The sequence below is a fragment of the Prunus persica genome, chromosome G3 (assembly GCF_000346465.2).
Source record: "Prunus persica cultivar Lovell chromosome G3, Prunus_persica_NCBIv2, whole genome shotgun sequence".
NCBI lineage: Eukaryota > Viridiplantae > Streptophyta > Magnoliopsida > Rosales > Rosaceae > Prunus > Prunus persica.
Window position 1 is genome coordinate 4715182 of NC_034011.1, and position 20401 is coordinate 4735582.

At 36.7% G+C, this 20401-nt stretch overlaps 2 protein-coding genes and 2 pseudogenes across 3 annotated transcripts; 1 reads left to right on the forward strand and 3 right to left on the reverse strand.

Moving 5' to 3' along the window:
* LOC18782816 (ankyrin repeat-containing protein At2g01680) lies at positions 1549-4324 on the forward strand. Its single transcript, XM_007217524.2, has 3 exons — positions 1549-1976; positions 2105-2520; positions 2900-4324. Exons 1-3 carry the CDS (start codon positions 1652-1654, stop codon positions 4073-4075), a joined length of 1917 nt encoding a protein of 638 aa, XP_007217586.1. The 5' UTR covers positions 1549-1651; the 3' UTR covers positions 4076-4324.
* Positions 4581-10504, reverse strand: LOC18784219 (annotated as a pseudogene). Its single transcript, XR_002270957.1, has 11 exons — positions 8946-10504; positions 8508-8680; positions 8100-8201; positions 7830-7993; positions 7552-7692; positions 6921-7079; positions 6404-6489; positions 5997-6075; positions 5448-5570; positions 5221-5277; positions 4581-5141 (listed from the first exon to the last, which is right to left on the reverse strand). The product of XR_002270957.1 is annotated as a probable inactive ATP-dependent zinc metalloprotease FTSHI 2, chloroplastic (transcript).
* LOC18782782 (CASP-like protein 3A1) lies at positions 11044-12402 on the reverse strand. Its single transcript, XM_007216877.2, has 3 exons — positions 12267-12402; positions 11853-11988; positions 11044-11529 (listed from the first exon to the last, which is right to left on the reverse strand). Exons 1-3 carry the CDS (start codon positions 12353-12355, stop codon positions 11314-11316), a joined length of 441 nt encoding a protein of 146 aa, XP_007216939.2. The 5' UTR covers positions 12356-12402; the 3' UTR covers positions 11044-11313.
* Positions 14529-17150, reverse strand: LOC18783583 (annotated as a pseudogene).

The window sequence follows — 20401 nt, forward strand, 5'->3', positions numbered from 1 at the left end:
TTATTTGTTAGGATAATTTTCCAAATTCAGCCGCCTAATAATCATCATAATATGAAGAGGAAACTAAAATATAATAATATATGATGAAGAGGAAACTACACTTGCTCAATTCTTCTCGATTTTGATTAAATGCTTTTCGTCTTTTTAAGTCCCCTTTACGCAGAAGGTGATCACCAATGGTGACCACAAGAAGAAATGTGCAAAGCCATGAGATGTGTTCTTTCATCATCGTCTTGGCTGTGCAAAAGCTATAGAGTTCTCGATGTATGGATACAACCCAATTACAAAAAGATTATATTATATATATATATGTGGCGAAAGCTAGGGTTTTTGTTACGAGCTAGAGTACATGGTTTTTTTTTTTTAATTATAAATTTTTGTTGTAACTTCTAAATTACTTTTCTTTGGTATCAAGAAATCTTTCTTCTTTTCTGGTAATTAAAAAAGCCTTTCATTCAGAGAATTCCCAGTGAAATTGAGAGATCAAATATTTGTTCTGGTTGTTTGGACATTAATTTATTAGTCATTAAAAAGTGTTTTATTTTGTTAGATTTTATTAACCTTTTTTTTTTTTTCACCATAAATTGTTATTTTTTATTTTTCAAGAATTACAGTCTGAATTAAGGTACTACGAAGATTAGAAAATTAAGGTTCATGTGTATATAATAATGTTATTTTGATTTTTTTAAAATACAAAATACCAGATAGGGTGGAAGCCTTTGATGTTTTAGGAGCATAAGTGACAAGAGGTATGTGAGTTAGATTCACTTTAACTTGCTCACTGTCACCTTCAACATTAAGTTCAACTGCGACATCAGTTCCTTTCTCTAACTTTTGGTCTTCTCCTTCATTCTCAGAAGTATCTTTATTTGACTCACTATTCATTTTCTCATCTACGCAAGAATCACTAATTCCCAGGATGGAGTTATGAAAGTTGACAAGCTTATCAACTAATTCAGGATGCATTGCCAATGGAAGTGAAATGAAGTGAGAGTAATCAAGATTTTGGCTCTTAACTGCCTGTATGTTTAAGGAGAAAGTAAGATGTTAATTATGTGTGATAGTATGAACTGAATAGCAAAAGAAAGACGAGTGATGAGGGACAAATTGTGTATATAAAGGAATGGACATAAGTTCTAAACAAATAATAATGACTTGTATTAAATAATTGGTAAAAAAATCGAGAGAAATTAAAAATAAAACAGAACCAACCCTTCTTCTGCAAAACTACATTGCTAGGCAACTAACCTCATCTATTATAGTATGTATCTTCTCAGAAGCTCTAGATATACTTTCCATTGAGATGCCTTCAATAACTGTGAAAGATAACCAGGTAAAAATAGTTAAACCACATTCACATTCCCCAGACTGTCTGAAATCCTCATGTAAGAATACAAGATTATATGAACTTGGTGAATAAGTCCTGTCACAATTATGAAAGAGTTGAACAACTGTAGACCTGAACAATTTCTATTTGATCATTATTAGATTGTCAACGTTTACCGACTTCTGTGTCCTGCCCAGTACATGTAGCAAACTTTCAAAGAATCTTCCTTCTGTTTTTCCCCCCTGTGTACTTCTTTACAAGTATCTCCAGTGGTTAGAGTTCTCAAACAAAGAAAAGAAGAACTAGGAGGTTTTGCAGCTTGCAATGAATTTGTCCCAAAACAAAGAGGCAATTGAGAAAAAGGAAGGAAATCTCGAGCAAGGAGAAGATGAGAACAAGGACCTGGAGACTCAAGTGCATGAAGCTTGTCGAACGGGGAATGCTGAGGACTTAAAGCTGTTACTGGATGCAGATCCTGAGGTAGCTAGCAAGCTTAACACTCAAGACAAGAGTGCACTTTCCTTGGCTTGCAGCCATGGCCACCTTGATATGGTGAAGCTCTTGCTCAATGAGCCTGGGATGCTTGGTTCAGGCAAAGATGGATTTGATCAAACATGTATACATGTGGCTGTTTCTGGTGGGCAAATAGGTAAGTAGCAAAGTTCTCTCTTACAAAACTTAATTGTACTTTTAAAATAAAAAAAAAACCCAATTTCTTAATTTGCTTTAGCTTAATTTTGGTTTCTATGTATAATGAAATAAGTATTTCTGGTGCAGATGTTGTTAAAGAGTTGCTCGGAGTGTGTCCTGACCTTGCTCGTATGGTTGACGAGAATGGAAATTCGCCATTGCACTATGCAGCCAGCAAAGGACACAGAGAGATAACCTGGATGCTCCTGAGGCTTGATCCAAAACTTGCTGAGCAACACAATAACAATGGTCACACACCACTGCACTTGGCAGCAATAAATTACAAAGTTTCAGTCCTTCAAATGTTTGTGTCCATGGCTAAACCATCTTTCCAAATTGTCACAAAAGCCGGAGAGATGGTATTTCACTTGGCTGTGAGATATGGCCGATATGATGCCTTGGGGTACTTGACCCATGTCTGCAATGATATCGAGTTCTTTGATTGTCGAGATATTTATGGCAACACCATCTTACATCTTGCAGTTTCTGAAGCACAACATAAGGTCAGATATGCATCCAAATCCTTATAGACTTTCTTGCATCGCAAGCTATTACAGATACTAATTACAACCACATAACCTTACAAGTCATATACAAATGAATAAAGACTTTCAACAAAAGAACATGTAGTTTATGAAAAGTTCTGTCTCTGCCATGCCAGTCTCTTGATTTTAATGTTTGTGTGGCCTTTTCCCTTGGTAATATTTTGGAAATGATTTATGGTTCCATCCATTACTAAGTTTTGAATTTGTTGGAGAAACAAAGATCTAAGTGGCGTGTGCCTCCTGTTCTTTACAAGTATAGGCAGCAAAATTCTTGCATCAGATTTGTTATGCCTGTCCAAACATGGCTTTTAACTAACTTGATATTTTCTCGTCTCAGATAGCAGAGTACCTAATCAGCAAAAAAAAAGTGGCACTTAATTCTCGGAACAATAAAGGAATCACAGCACTTGACATCCTCAATGAGGCCAAGGACAGTGTAGAAAATCAGCGTCTTGGAGCTATGCTCGTAAAGTCAGGAGGTGAAACGAGGATTGAGCTGTTATCTCATTCACCAAAAGTAGAAACAGCCAGTGCTCAGTCAGTAGTACTTGAAAACATGCAGAAAAGAGCTCAATTTGTTAAAGAGCATGAATTGCAGTTAGCCATTATAAATGAAGTAGCTTCTCCTGCATCCAAGACCCCATCTAGTTTATCACCACCCAAGTCTAGAAAGCCATCTAATTTGCCATCACCTCAATCTAGCAAGTCATCGCCTAAGCTGCCATCCCCGCAATCTAGCAAGTCATCTCCTAAGCTGCCATCTCCACAATCTAGCAAGTCATCACCTCAACATCAAGTTGGGGAGGGATTTGATTTTGAAACACAAAATGCAGAGCCCTTGTTGCCAACCATTGTGCAGCAACACAAGCATCCTAGCAAGAGGCACCAGACCCAACTGAGTCAGATTTTCTATAACCCTCGAAGGAAACATCATAAGGTATATACAGAGGCACTACAAAATGCCAGGAACACTATAACACTAGTTGCCATTTTGATTGCAACAGTTACTTTTGCTGCTGGTATCAGCCCCCCTGGTGGTGTCTATCAGGACGGATTAATGAAGGGGAAGTCAATTGCAGGTAGAACAACTGCTTATAAGGTCTTTGCAATAAGCAATTATGTTTCATTGTTCACATCGCTGGCGATAGTCGTTGTTTTAGTAAGTATCATCCCGTATCGGAGAAAGCCATTGATAAGACTAATGGCGTATGCTCACAAGGTCATGTGGGTAGCTGTGGCATTCATGGCGACAGCTTATGTTGCAGCAACATGGGTGATCATGCCGCATAGTCAGAAGAAAGAAGCAGTGCTTGTAGCTTTATTGGCTGTGAGCATTGGCACTCTCGGAACAGCTTTTATTGGTCTAGGTGTAATGCTAGTTGATCATTGGTTGCGGAAGTCGAAGTGGAGAAAAGGAAGAAGAGAAAGAGTGGTGACTATTGAGGATCCTGAAATGGGAAGCCCAAACTCAGATGTTGAGAGCACCTACAATCAGGGATACCACTCATACTGAAGCTTTTGTTTTCCTCTTATGCTTTGCAATCACCTGAAATCTCTTTGTGAGCATGTTGATGTACTTGCTATAAGCTTTGCTTAGAAAAGGTTAATTCTCTAATTAGATTGTGAGTTTATCTAACCTATAGATTGCCATAGAGTTGAGGTATGGTGACTCTAAGTCCCCTCAAGGTGCTTTGTAAAATACAATTGTGTTGCTGCATGTTTCCTGCTTCTGTTGAATGCAATATTCATATACCAGTAGCTAGACTTTATGCAAAATTCCATATACAAAGCCTTGAGTATGCCGGGAATATTTTTGTCCCAGCTTTCACGGCACAGCCAACAATAGCTGAAAAAAAGCTCCTTTCCGTATCTAACAAGAAAAGATCTGTATCCCTCCATGTGTGTTTGATCAATCTATATTTCCTTTGGTTCCAGCACTGGAGACTTCTGAAAGAGGTGCTCCAAAGCCACTTGTTTTTAATAGTTTTCTAAAACTAACAAAGTAAAAAGAGTTGCAGTTAACAAGAGGCCCAAAATGAGATTGAATGGGAAAGTTTGAAAGAAATAGGAAGAAGTGATTTGTACATCAAATTGTGGATTTATGTATCTGGTTTTTCATTGAATCAGTAAATGGAAAATAATTGGGAAAACATTTCTTCGCATGACTTCCCCCATATTTCTTTTATGATCAACAGATAGGGTTCCACAACCTGCTCACCCGGGCTGCCGAGCATGATAAATATCAATCATTGGACAAGATGCTCGCGAAATCAATCACAGCTTTAAATGACACGCCCTACTCATATGTTTTGCTTCGTCCACATCAAAGATAATTAAGAATCTACCATATCTCCACATCTTATTCATAAGTTGCTCCCCAAAGCTGGTTCCTTTTGGTTCATCATCATATCTTGGAACTGCTTCCGTTTGGCAGCCTTGATGTCAAGTATGCTAGGTGGCATAGGTTTGATTGAACCATGTAACTCAACTAGGCTACAGAATTCTTGTTTGGTTAAACTCTTCTTCTGGACAAGTTCATCCACCACCGCATCCATAAGCTTTCGATTTTTCCGCAGAATCTGTTATCCAAAACAAAGATATGTAACTTTGTTAAGGTAAGAATAATAGAAAAGTCACTGAAAAAGTCTTTTACATTACCTCTTTTGCACGTTCATAACACATGTTGACAATTTGCAATGCTTCCGTATCAAGGTCCTGAAATAAGATTCATTACAAGGCATTAATTGTATATTCACTCTTTACCTGTTTACCTGTTTGCTTCTTGCATTCACTTCTTAGTTACAGGAACATGTACATATATAGACATTGGAATTTTCAAAGCAAAAACCAACTCAAAATCACCACGTATAAAGAGATTGAATTACATTGAGTCGATCTGCAACCCAGAAATTAGATAGCCCGTGATGTTTCTCTGAAAGGCCAGCAAGAACATACGTTCGTGCGGCTGACCTAGCATTGTCTGCCGTTTCAGCCCATATAGTACTTAACTGGAGAAAAAGTACGAAGAAGAATTCAGATGCATCACCCATAGACTAGAAAAGGAAAAGTCACCTTATTTACAAGATTTGGATCCACATAAACAATGTATTAACCATTTTCCATGAGAAGTCAGATGATCCTAACATTTATTGTACTCTATAGTATGCAAGTTGTATTACAAGTTGTATTACAAAATGCAAAAGCTTCCTCAAATCCATAAAATGAGTAAACCACAAAGGCACAAATCAATATACAAGACGTATAAAAAGAACCCTTCCTATTAGCAATGGATTTTCTGAAGTTGAGAAACTGGTTTTACTTTTTAATTGTCTGGTTGCTATAGTTGACTATATTTTTCTACAGCAGAGTTTCTACATACCACAACTGAACATACAAGACATAATGTGCATATAAAGGATTTGAGATTTTCTTACCTGATCCTCACCGAACCAAAGTTCATCAGCTGCACGTGGTGCCAGTTGAACAGTGATATGATCCAGGAGTGATTGCCGACTTCATGACATGGGGAGATACGAGAAAATAATTATTAGAAAGAAACAATAAGTATGAATTTCTAATGCAATATCAACAGGAAGAAGCAGCACAATTAATATAATGGCATTACTAAAGACAACATCTACTCCTAAGGTCACACCCTTCAAGGACACCGCATGCTTGATCTTATTGTATTGTTCATAGTATTTTAGTTTCTATTCCTGACATGCTTGATTTCCAGAATATGCCTCTCTTTTCATTCATATTTCTACAATAGTGATCATCTCACGTTTAAGTGTGCTTTGAAAAGATGACTAAAGAAATAGGGATACAAAGGAAGCCATACGTAAGCATTCCTTCTTTGAACTTGATAGGATCCATTTTCATTCTCACATAACCCAACTCCCTACCAGCTCCAGGAGCAATTGTGACCTGCACCATATGAATAAACTGTTAGAAAATTTCTACTCATTATTTTATAGGAAGTAAGTTTCTTCTCAATGTTACACTAACAAGAATATTTGGACGAGCATAAATCAAATCAAGGAATATTATATTCAAAATTCTTAAAGCAAAAAGTGAAATGAGCTAATTTAAAGAAAATGAACCCAATAAAACATAAACTATTCCACAAAGACATAGAATAAGATGTGAATTTCTCATTTCTCAAATAGAACTTCAAATGAGCAATTATTCTAATCTTTCGTGAACAGTTGGGATATATAAGAAAGATATAAAGGATGACCAACAATGAGTAATTATTTGACTTGCTTAAAATGCCCAGCATGTAACGTAGTGTAGGTTTGAAACAGTATATGCTATGAAAAGGTGAAAGTGACGAGGCTTGAGTTTAAGGACCATACGAACTCAATATTTTTAAGGTCAGGATAGTTCACAGCAACAACAGCCATAGCGGCCTCATTAATAGCTACTTGCTTCCATGTATCTAAACTTCTCTCCTTCCTATCCAGCATTCCTCTTTCTTCCATTTGTGCAGCTTGTAATAGGTCATCAGTAGTAATCTGCACATACAACAAGATCAAGTGTTCATAAGAGCAGATCAAAATGTGAGGCATAAATAACTAACTTGAAAGCATTAAGATATTCAAATCTTCAAGAAATCAGCTGCACGTATTCAAATATAGGCAAAATGGGCATAAATTTTATATATTCATAATCGAATTTTAAACCTGAAAGAAAAACATAATTATTATATTTGTATTACCAATCCCGAGCTCGAGCCTTTAGCACATGTTTTAAGGTGATACATACAGAAGACCTAAATAACTTTCACATTCATAATTAGCCCCCAGCAAATCTAGTAAACACATTGATACATTCTTAGCCTAGTTTGTTTTCATCCTTCTTCTTTTTTATAAAGGTTTTTCATCACTCATATTTCTTTTCATCTTCTCTTTTTAGTGCAAGGTGCAATATCAATCAATCAGAAAAATCAAATGATAAGGGGTGTAATCTAATAAGAGGAAGTAATACCTCAGTCCTTCCATCACGCATCATGTTGATTGCGGCAACCTCAACTATGTTAGCTAGCTCTGCACCAACCATTCCATCAGTCATACTAGCAATAGCCATATAGTCCACGTCTTCAGCCATAGGCTTCTTGCGTGCATGGACCTATAATCAGGACACGGAAACAAACTGGAAAAATATAAGCCAGTTACGGAAACAATAAATCATTGGGGCAATTGAAAATGGGCAGTCTTGCAATGCCATATATGCAGTGCAAATGGTACAGGATATAAGTTATGGACCTTCAAAATTTCAATGCGACCTATAAGACCAGGCTTAGGGATATATATCTTTCGACAAACCGTCCAGGTCTAACAAGAGCTGGATCTAGAATGTCTGGTCTATTTGTGGAAGCAATAGTGATCACTTCACCTCTTCCTTCAAACCCATCCAAAGAAACAAGGAGCTGGAGAATACACACAAGAATGAACAATTTACAAAATTCGAAGTTTAGTTGAAAAATTTTAGTACTAAGTTCAAATAAAAAAACATTTATATATTCCCAACCTAACCTGATTAAGAGTAGCATCACGTTCTTGCCCACCAGAACCCTTGATCAAACCACGCTCCCTTCCAACAGCATCCAACTCATCAATGAAGACAACCGATGGAGCCTGTGCATATAAACTCAAAAATCATGAGATGTAACAATTTGTGCACCTTCGCTACACCCTCTAAAAGAAAAGTACAAAGAAGAAAGGCACAACTTCTCACATATATCTGTTATCTCCTTGAAAATGATTAAACAGAGAAATGCCATCATTTAACACTTACTGATGCAATAATATTATTGAAAACTAGTTCCCAGCCTAGCCTATTGTATAAGGAAATTAAAAGGACATGGTGTGGAAAAAATGTGCGGTAAGGTGGTTGGTGAAATGTCAAGAGAGCGAAATTGAACAGCGAATGTCAACACTTACGTTTTCCCTTGCTTCCTGATAAAGTGCTCGGACACGAGATGCACCAACCCCAACATATATCTCCACAAACTGAGAGGCCGAAATGGAAAAGAAGTTGACGCCTGCCTCACCAGCTACAGCTTTTGCAAGCAAGGTCTTACCCACTCCAGGAGGGCCACAAAGAAGTATCCCACCTGATCAAGAAATTAATGACCCGCACAAAATAAATCATGCATAAAGCAATACCAATAAACAAACAAGTAAATGGAAAATAATTGGGAAAACAGAACAATCAAATCAGTGTGCTTTCAGTGGAATCAGAGAATAACCAGGGCATATCAACAATCATTCAACACAAGGGCAGTCATATAAGTCATATATTAAGCACACAAACCATGTCATATAAGAAAAGCTATCTAACAATGTCAATAGCTCAGCCGCATTGCTACAGCATCTAACCTGGTATTTTAACTCCTCTTCTCCTATACATTTCACCATGAGTGAAGAACTTGGCAATCTCCTCAAGCTCAAGCCGGATCTTCCCAAGGCCAGCTACATCCGAAAACTTGACATCCACGCCCCTCTCCAAATACTGAGGCAGCCTCTTATTATGAGCTCGTCGCAGCCGAGCCCCAGACTTCATGAACTGCATAGCCATTTTCAAATAAGGGTTTTGCTCACCCTTCCCTTGCTCAATCTCCTCCTCCTCCTCACCCTCAATCCCCTCCATCTCCCTCTCCAATTCCCTCATTTTCTTCCTCTCCTCCGCCTCCGCCTTTTCAATCTTCAACCTATCCTCATAGTCCTTCTTCTGCCTCCTATAACTAAACACTACGGTCCTGTAAAAAATATAGAAGAACACCAGTCCAAGCGCAGTGGCAACATTGGAGTCCTGAGCCAAATTGGCCCATACATTGGCCATCTCCAGATAATTCCTACGTGCCTGACGCAATGACTCATCGTGTTTCTTTTTCCTCATCTCTCTCCTCACTCTCCTCTCCTCCTCTTTCTTCTGGGCCTTCATGGCCTTATCGATCATATCTCGTTCCTTCCTCATTCTCTCAAGCTCCTCCTTCCTCTGCGTCTTAAACTCCTCCCTCGCTCTCCTCAACTCCATAGCTCTCTTGCTCTCCTTCTTCGGCTTCACAAATAACGACAAAAACGCCGGCCATTTCGCCACAAAACCCAAGTACGGTGACGGAACCTCCGGCCGTTTAAGCGGCGGCGTATAGGCATTGACGCACAAAGACTCGATTTTCAACTCTTCCCATTGTTCCCAAAACCTCCTGTCGCTATCCACCGAAGGCAAAACGGTGCGTAGAACCCGATTATCTTCGAGAACAACCAATACGGGCTCTACCCTTTTTTGCAATTCAACACCAGGAGGCTTGATAACATGTTTGAGCTTACCTTCCTAGTTCAATATCAGGAGCTGGGTGTACGGAATTCGATTGGAGACGACGGGGAGGCCTTGGGACCAAGACTGGAGCTCTTGATGAGATAAAGCTTCGGATTTTTTGAGCGTAGACTTCTTGGGCACTCGCTTTTTCTCTTTGACGGCGGCTATGCCGGTTGGGATTTGGGGGAGAGCGGTGGAGATTACAGTGAGAGTTACAGAAAGCTTGAGGAAATCGAAATTGGGTTTCTGGGTTTTATCGTTTTCATCATTATCTTCCGTGGTTGAGAGGTGAGAGGAAATGGAGGATGGAGCGAGAGGTTTTGGTGGGTTTTTATTGAGGGTTTTGGGTTTGGGGTTTGGGGATAGAGAAGAAGATGAGTAAGAGCCCAGAAGGCATTGGCAGGCCATGGAGTTTTGGTTTGTGAAAGCTTAATTGTGCCACTCTGCTACATTTGAGAAGCGAAGGTGATGTTGATGAGAAGTGAAGCTGAGGGAGTGCGTGAGTTTTTAGCATAATCAGCTTCCATCTTCAGCTTCTTCTCTTCAGTTTCTGTGCTCTGTGAAATCCATCAAAGCTAAAACACTGTTGTGTATTCTACGAGATAGAGTGTAGAGACGACGGAGAGGGTTCTTAAAACGACGACGGAACAATAAATTCTTCCCTTTTTTATAGTGGTTTTTTGTAGTGGTCCAATTTAGTTGTACAAGTCCAGTACCAAGCCCAAAATTGTATGGGGCTCTCTGTTTATTAAAACCCAATCTTAATATTGGTCACTTTTTCAAATTTTCAATCCATTTAGGCTTAATTATGCCCGTTTGTCGATCGTTATTTTGTGTCTCACTGGTCTTTATATATATTGTCATATGCGTGACATGTATGCACAAAGAATAATGTGAAAATTAATAAGAACAAATCAATGAAACTTACTCGCACCACATCAACGGCTTTAACAGAAATTTTTACGAACTTACCGGATAAATTTCCCACTTCTCATATCCTTGCATATCCGAGATCTTTTTTTTTTTTTTCATTTATAATGTCCAGGAAGAGTATTTCTCTCTCTTTCTTTTTCCTCATTGGAATAGGAAATTTTTCCCTTTTTTTTACTCTGTTAACTTGGGTATTGCATTGGTGACTAAAACATCTAGGTAAGTAGGTTCCACAAAAATGGCCAGTAGCCTCAGTTCTTGCCCAATACTAGCAACCATATTAGCAGAAGCATTCTAACAAGCTGATTATCAAATTGCACCATAGGCATCCATCCAGAATTCCCAGCATTTAGAACATTACCATACCCAGCATCCAGAATTCCCTTCCAGTCTTAAAAACAGTGGGATTAATTAATTTATTTAATGGTACATAACTATCATTACAGAGTTGAAGCGCAAGAACATTAAGCAAGTGCAAAATGATGCAACTCCATCTCATCAGTTGTTTGAGAGCCAAATCACATTCTGGATAGCAGATATGGCCAGCAAGAGGCTGCTCAAGAAAGTGCAGGCTATTGAGATTGCAACATGGTCGCAGAAAATGTGCAAAGGTATACAAAAATCAGGCAGAGCCATGTGCCGGATCCCGGTACGGTTCAGGTTGCTTACCCCGGATGCAGCTGACCTTGCGCTCATCATTGCATATGCAAGTACCTGTAACAGAGATTAAAACAATAAGATCACATTCAGATTGTAGATGCCGAATTTTGAAAGGCAAATGTATAATCATTTTCTTTTCTTTCTTTTTTTCATCGCAAAGCTTTTTTTATCCCTAGATCTAAATCTATCAATCGCTATACTCGACTCTATAGCTCTAGTGTTAAAGAGTATTCACCCATGTACTCAACTCAAGACCCCGAATTCGAATTCCCCTACCCTACTCCACCATAAAACCCGAGCTCTCTCCATTACACCATATATATGTCTCCCATGTAATTGCATTTGGCTAGAAAAGTGATAGAGGGAATGGTAACTACCTGATCCCCAGCATAAGTAAGCCATGCATGATTTCTTGAGGGAATTAATGGAGACTTCCTCAGCAGCCTTGACACAATTATTACTAGTTGCAGCAATGAGTGAGCTACCACAGCTGCTGAAACTCCCACCAGATACCTGCCCACCACAAATTCAAAACATTATTCATTTACTAACTCTATACTTGGCCTTCATATCCACCCAAAATCACAAACCTACAACCCAGCTAGTATTTTTTTATATACCGATGGTTGTCATTTTGGTGTTTTCTTGAAACACTATGTTTGTCTATTTTATAGAGTCACAATTAGATATCTTAACGTCTTATAAATTGTCTACCTTTTTGTAAATATGACTTGTGAACGAAGACTTGAAAATAAACATTACATTCATGATCCAGCATATACATTACATACATGATCTGTTTGGTTTTACAATTTTCAGATCGATTGATTATTTTTGCCCCATCATGAAGTTGGTTCATCCACAAAAGCATTTCATCCATTAGTTATGAATTTTCAACAAGTAAGACAAAATGTTTAAACGAGATGAAGACTAAAATATAGAATATAAGAAAACGTTAGAGAAAACAAAAGAAAAAGAATAATCAGTCAGTCACGGGTCTTATTCTGCTCATTCATATGGCATGAAGTTGGAAAGAGGGGCAGGCAGGGGGAGGCTCAAATATTAATCTGTTGTCATTTTGGGAGGGGAAGCGCCAAACACAAGGGCAAATTCGTCAACGTAAAACTTCAACTGAACCAAGACATCCTTGATATGAAAAAAACTATATATATATATATATATATAAATGAACACGTTAGTATAGACAACAAATTGTATCTGATTTAGCTAGTGTTTTTGTCTCTATATTTCATCATAGTTAGATGACATAATGCTTTTGATTTAGCTAATGTTTAGAAGGATGATTTTTAAATGGAGATTAAACAAGCAGACGGTTTGGAGTGTTCAACTTTGAGATAGTCTATGACCAAAAATTAAATTGAAATCCTTGAGGCCACTAATTCGGGCTTCAAAATTTTATAACTGTATAAATAATTAACCAATGAAAATTGGATTAGATCCCTTCATTATTCATTTCCTAGGGCCTTTTATCACCAGCCTGGTGAATTCCAACAAGATCTTAGCAATTGGATTAACATAGGCTTAAATATAACCTATTTCGTTAATCAACGATATTGACAAACAGATATGGCTAGATGGAAATGGCAGGGGGTGTGGGCGGTTTTGGGTGCTAATCGGCTCTAGCTGCGGAAGCGGAAGCAGTGCGAGAGGCGGTGGCAGCGGGCTTGGAGGCGCGGGTTACTCCAATGATAGTGGAGACATACTGTAAACAGCTTGTTGCAATGTTACATGGTACCATGAAGACAGATACTGCTATTGACGGCATTATTCATGATATTAAGTTACTGGCTTCTCATGTGGGTCAGATATTTTTTGCTTTTGTGAACCGTAGGTGCTAGCCGGCTGGAATCTGTATGTAAATACCAATTAAAATGAGCTTTACCTAGAAAGATTTTGTTGGCTTTGACCTATAAAAGGAAGGATTGACTCACCCCCTAATGAGGACAAATTAAGTGTACGTGTTATGTTAATGGTTTAAATGTCAAAATGATCTCCTTTCTTATTTTTTTATGAAATTATAGATGGTGGAAATCAGATAGAAAATTTACCCTATATTTTCATGTAGAACATTTAAGAAGATGGTGGAAATCAAGCAGCTTTGGCATGTAGAACATTTAAGAAGCAGAAACGATAGTAGAAAGTAGTACTTCCGTCCAAGAGATTGAAGAAAATTCTGCATATTTCCAATCAAAAGAGCAAAGAGCAAGAGGCCCTTTAGTCTTATAAGTAAATCTAAAGAAATCAATAACCTGAAATAGTAGTAACACAATTATAAGCAAATCTAAAGAAATCCATAACCTGAAATTATAAGTAAATCTAAAGAAATCAATAACCTGAAATAGAAATAGCTATAACACAAATTGAAGAATATCTGCTGCATAGAAGATATCACAAAATGGTCTCAAAACATTCAAAGTTAGAGAGTTCGTAAAATTCTCATACGAAAATGCATAACAAAAACTATTAGAGTAACTGAACTACAACCATTAACACAACACTTCAAGTTCTCACTTCTTCTTCTCAGTAACACCACCAGACCTGCACATGAACAATTCCACAATCAACACAAACAACATATAAATCCTGTAACATAATCAAACCACCAAAGACAATGTGAAAATGAAAGGTTGAGCTCCCTAAAAACAAGCTACTCTCATCATACAATATGTTAGTCCAATCAAATAGCTGAAAAAAGAATCAGAAACAGATTTCCATTCGCCGGACGAGCAAACTAACTCAAATGTTACAAACATGGCAACAAAAACAGAGTTGACACCAAAAACCACACTCTATTACAAACAAATTTTGATATTGATTGCAATGGTACCAAAACTAATTTGTAACATTGAGTTTGATATTCTTGCGCATTTACGCCATCCAAATTGGAACATGAGGTTCTTTAACTCAAGCTGGTTTAACTCCTTTTTCACACATTTGTCTTAACATATACAAAAAATACTTCAATCCAGTCCTCCACCACTTATGAAATAAAGGGCAAAGAAAAAAGCAACCAAATAAATTGACTATAACACAATCAATCTCATAAATTGACTATAACACAAAAATGCAAAAGCCCATATGAAAACATATCAAACACACAGCAAGGGCAAAGAGAAAAATCTCATCACATCTTGCGGAGGACGTTGGACATCTCTTTTTCTTAGCTCTCTTGTGGGTACCCAACTTTCTCTTGGCCACCTTAAGAGCACGCTTGTTCTTACCAACCTTCAAAAGCTCAGTGATGCTCTTCTCATATGGAGCTCAGTGATCAGGTTCCTCACGAAATGCACCCTCTTGCTTGTTTTCTTCAATATCAAAACCAACAAAGCATAGAAATTTTAGTATTATTCACACTACTTCATCACAAAATCAAGACCCAAACAACAAAAGAATATAAAGACAATCCCAGAAATCAAATAAACTTGTATGAACAATCAGTGACAAAACAAAAACATACCCCTTTGCGGTCAGATGGGCGAGGAGCCAATTCACGCTTGGTGACAATGTGGCCTTTGTTCAGAGCAACGAAGATCCCGCTCTTGGGCGCAGCAGGAGCCATGTCCTGTACCAAAAAGCTTCAGTATTCAACAAAACCATCTAACACAAACACAGTAGAAGGATGCTTAGTAAGTGATACTGGGAAATTGTACTCCTAAATTGTCAAAACATAGATGGGTTAATTACAAAACAAAATTTCGAAAAATAAATCCAAAGCATTCCACATTGTCCTGGTCTGGGAAAGCATAATCATACAGACCATAGCCATTTATACTATTGTGGAATTACAAGGCGCCACTGTGCTCATAAAAGTCCTATGGCCAAGCCTTGAATAGATGGAAGTGTGAAAAGAAACAACATAATGCAAAAAAACAAAAAAATTAGTAGTTCATGAATTTTCTAGTCATTTGATGCAGCAAAGATTCTGGTGGCGTTTTTTCTGATTCAACAAGACTAAAAGTTATTGTCAGTTACAGTTACCTTACACAACTTGTACAAAATCCATCCACTTCCAAGCTCACTCTCCATCATCTTCACAAAATCCATCCACTTCCAACTTGCACAGATTGAAATGAGCAAATACACAAATACACAAATACATCCAAACTACTTCATTAGTTTCTCTTTGCAAAGAATTAATCCTTGATCACTCAACCAACCCAACAAAATGCTTTTCTGAAACCACAATCAAAACACAGAGTTTCATAGGCAGAGTAAAGATATAATCATGGCATCAGATTGAGTTTTTTATGCATTAAATGCATAGTGATATTTGTACTGATTTAAACCCAAAAAGAAAAAGGAATGACAATTAAAAATAGCTAACCAAGAAGTAATTCACTTGGAAACAACTAACAAAACGTTGTTTCCTAACACTTATATCTAAGTCTTGGTAGCTGGTTCCTTAGGAAAGGAGAACCACCACCACCACCACAGGAGGAGGAGAAGGGGGTGCTTGGCTTGCCGCCTCCGCCACTTGCACTGCCTCTGCCACCGCTGCCGCCTCCTCTGCTTGAACTACAGCTGGTGCCGCCTCCTCCGCTTGAACTGCAGCTACTGCCGCCGCCGCCGCCGCTTGAATTGCAGCTGCCCCCGCTGCCCTTTGCCACTGTGCTTTGGCAATAAAAGCACAAGAACTAGCGGTCGCAAACCAAGACAACACGCTCAACCCAACCGTAAATAAAGCCCCAACCTTCCAATTATACACTAGTTGCACGATTCCATGGATTTTTCCAAGGTCACCACTGACTTTCTTCCATAGTTGTTTCATCCCTTGCATTTTTCTTCTTTACTCTCTCTCTCTCTCTCTCTCTCTCTCTCTCTCTCTCTCTCTCTCTCTCTCTCTCTCTCCTCTTTCTCTTCTTTTCATTCATCTTTAATGATGATGAGTGTATAAAATTTCAAGCAAACCTCTAGAGTCTCTATAGTAGAGAGGTAGGGAGCAAGGCGTCAGCTGTGCAGCCAAAAACCAGAGGAAGAACAGCATTGTCGTTTCCCCATTTGGTTGAACATGGGTATTTGCTTTTCTGGGAGGAGAGAACCTTGATTATGACATTATTTATTTTTAAATTTTAAATTTTGGATTTATAGGCTTAAGAAGTATGACACGTATCTTTGCTGGGATTGATATACAAATAAATAACAAAGTTTCATTATTTTTTTTATTTTATTTTTTATGTACATATATAGCAAGTGGAATAAATCAACAAATGTTTTTTGTTGTTAGAAAATGGTGCTGGCTGGCTGGAATCTGTATGTAAATACCAATTAAAATGAGCTTTACCTAGAAAGATTTTGTTGGCTTTGACCTATAAAAAGAAGGATTGATTCACCCCTTAACGAGGACAAATTAAGTATATGTGTTATGTTAATGGTTTAAATGTCAAAACGTCCCCAATTTAGATTTTGTGTGTGTGTGTTTTTTTTTTTTTAAAGAAATAAAAAATGATCTCCTTTCTTATTTTTTATGAAATTAAAGTTGAACTGGCGCCCCCCTGTACTGTACTGTACACCACACCAATATAGATCCTTGGTGTCCAAGGATAGCAAAGCAAGCCAATGAGGAAAATTAGAATTACAATAAAAATAAAAATAAAAAAAGACAATCATTATACTCTAAAGTCTAAGTCTAGTTTTTCTCTTTTTAGGTTCTTTATGGCAACCCCTCCAAACTTATAACTTTTATATATATGTATATATATATATATATATATATTAATTCATCAATTGGCAAGAAACATCTATAAATTAAAAATTGATTCTTTTTCAACATTAAGTAACAAATTATTTTCATTCGAGTAACGTGACCTAATTAACATGACCTAATTATTTTCTTTGCAATTCAAACAGATTATATATATTACAACTCGTACCCAGTAACATGACCTAATTAACAAAATACTTGAGTTTCTCTAAAATTGATAACAGTATATACAATCAAGTATTTCAATTTCAAAAAATCTATTTTGAATGTCTTTCAAACAAAAATAAGTAAAAAAAAGAATACTACTTATAAAAGAAAATAGATGGATTCTGTTCACAGGGAGCATACGAAAATACATAGCAAATCAACCCAAGAAAATGCAAAAAGGAAAAGACACAAAAAAACAAAAAAAACAAAAAACAAAAAAAAAACAAAAAAAAAACTAAACCCATCGAATAAATCATGGAAGAACAGAACGCCTTAAGATAACCCACCACAACAACATCCAAGATAATTTAGGCTTGAGTTGAAGTATCAGATTTCTCTTCCTTATTCTTCCGCATGGTCTCCCTATTTCCAAAATATAAATAAAAGGTTCAAGTTAACAAACTTATAGCCAAAAAAATTATCATAATTGAGCACATAAAACCCTTATAAAAATGTAGTGATTTAAAATTCCAGTAATTAGATTAATTTTTCTTTTATACAACCGACAGTGAAGAGGAATTTGAATGCGTAATCTTAAATGCATAGATAACTACTTCTAACGACATGAGCTTAAGTCAAACTCTATTAGTTTTATATTGAGACTATTGCATGCACATAAGAACACAATTGCCAAGGATATGAATAAGATCAAAGTTCAAACTAGTTACCTGCACTTCTTTGATTCTTGCAGATATTCATTAAGCTGTCTTCTTCTCAGTAATTCCCCTATACGAAAATTGTACTCCAAAATAGTGATCCCAAGAATCGTCATTAATATCGTGAAATCCCACGACATTTTTTGGCTTCACCAAATGATGAAAAACAACCTATTTACAAAAATAAAATATAGAATTATTCGTGATTCGATAGGGTTTGTGATGGTCTTGTTGGAGGCTATATATAGTTAAGAATTTTTTTTTTTTCTTTTCTTGCAAGTAAAGTAAAGTAGAAGAAAACATATATGTCAATATTGTTTTCGTTTTTTAAACTATTTTATTACTTATTTATTTAGATAAACTCTCTCTCTCTCTCTCTCTCTCTCTCTCTCTCTCTCTCTCTCTCTCTCTCTCACATGGCAATACAAATATTTTGTTTTTGTGAGGTTATAGTTTCTCAAACTTGTTTTTTCTTTTTACGACTAATACTCGAGGTATTACACATTAATTTTGTTTGCATTGAACTCGTTCTCTAATCAAATGAAAATCAATCTCCAGATCCTTTGCATTTGGCGACATATATAGATAGGTTTTTTTATGGTAAGTTAAAAATTTCTTTCCTTTTCTTGTATAGAAAGAAATTTAGTGTCTTTTTCTTGCAGGTAAAATAAGTAAATATCCTGGCTGATATTGTTATATATATAACGACCTAGCCTAGCAGTGTGCGTGGAAAGAATATTAATTAATATTTGAGGTCGTTGTTTTCTTTGCGTATCTTACTTCGGAGACCTTGCTAGAAACAAAGTAAAACTTATGGGTTTTTTTTTTAGGTTGTTTCTTGGTAGGTTTGTGTTTGGGTACTGCATGCGCCGCGCCTCTTCTTAAAAGAGATTTATTGGACGGTAATAATCGCAGTCTGAAAAAATCGAGGCGTCGGAGGTAGCATATCTATTTTTATTTCGCAGATTTTATATGCTTATGATATTTTCACTTTAGTTTTGATTTTTAACAAACTTTTATTTTTTGCGGTGTATGTGAAGACGATAATGATATGGTGGATGAGGCCTAGAATCTACATATCGATGTCGTAGGCAATAAGGCAATAATTTAATTTGATTTTGTTTCCCAAATTTGAATTAATTTTTACTTTTATTACAGTAATCATCATATTCTTTTTACAGTTGTTTCCTACTGTGCTTCCGTTCTGGTTAAGTCTTTTACCAAAATTAGATAAAAGTAACTTTCAGCTCAGGCCAATGTTGCCAATTGAATTGTAGCTTAATATAAGCAAGTCATAGCCTCTTCTTATTGGCTGCTGCAAAAATATATTCAGAAAAAATATTCAAAGACTATTAATAAAGAACCACATCCACATTTTAAAATAAAGTGAGTATCAGATTGCAGGTGATTGGGCCAAAAATTTGTTGTCGCCCGACAAATCGATTTCCTTCCTGTGTGTGAGGCTAACTTTGCCATAGGGTACGTACAGAGCTGAGCTTTAACGGAAATAAAATTAATGGGGAAGAAGGCTGTCTCAATTCAAGTCAAAAGCTAGAGGGCTAGAAGCCTAGAGGAGCTTAAAGCTTCGACTGGTGAGACTCTGGCACCACGGCACCTCCAAATTGGAATTTCCTATTTTCAAGTTGGAAGGGATTCAAAACTTCTAATCTATACAACTCCAATAAAAGTTGTTACAAAACAAACAAAAACACTAAATTATGTTCCACAACATAACACTCATGTTCTTTGATTTTAATGCTTACCATGAACTCAAATAGGTGGAATCATGATTTTAGACCTTTATAATCGAAGATAATGTTATCAGAAGTTTGTAGCAATTTTCGATGTATTTTTCTGATATTTAATTAATTTTTTATGAATTTTTAAACATAAATTTGATAAAAGTATCAAAACTGACACGTGGAGCGTTGACAGGAGGACAGCCATCAGACACACTGACAGCACTCCATTCAGCTTCCGCCATGTGTCCCCCCACACGATTTAATACTATTTTTCTAGGATTTAACTTATAAAGTCAATAATAAATTAAATACAAATCCAAAAAATACACCGAAAATTGATACGAACTTCATATGTGACATGCTCTAAGCCCTCAAACTCCAAAAATATAATTTTGACTCATAAAATTTGAAAATGATAACAAAAACTCAATTTTATTTCAAAAACAAACCAAAACACTAAATTATGTTCTATAACATAACACTCGTGTTCTTTGATTTTAACACTTATCACAAACTCAAATATGTGGAATCATGATTTTAGACCTTTATAATCGAAGATAATGTTATCATGAGTTTGTAGCAATTTTCGGTGTATTTTT

Excerpts from the sequence above, each read along its gene's own strand:
- LOC18782782 (XM_007216877.2), bottom strand. The coding sequence starts at position 12,355 with ATGGATGAAATGCTTTTGTGGATGAACCAACTTCATGATGGGGCAAAA. Across the intron at positions 11,989-12,266 it reads TGTAAAACCAAACAGATCAT|GTATCTGGTGGGAGTTTCAG; the intron begins GTATGTAATGTA and ends TGTGGTGGGCAG. Across the intron at positions 11,530-11,852 it reads TTACTTATGCTGGGGATCAG|GTACTTGCATATGCAATGAT; the intron begins GTAGTTACCATT and ends TCTCTGTTACAG.
- LOC18782816 (XM_007217524.2), top strand. The coding sequence starts at position 1,652 with ATGAATTTGTCCCAAAACAAAGAGGCAATTGAGAAAAAGGAAGGAAAT. Across the intron at positions 1,977-2,104 it reads TGTTTCTGGTGGGCAAATAG|ATGTTGTTAAAGAGTTGCTC; the intron begins GTAAGTAGCAAA and ends TTTCTGGTGCAG. Across the intron at positions 2,521-2,899 it reads TTTCTGAAGCACAACATAAG|ATAGCAGAGTACCTAATCAG; the intron begins GTCAGATATGCA and ends TTCTCGTCTCAG.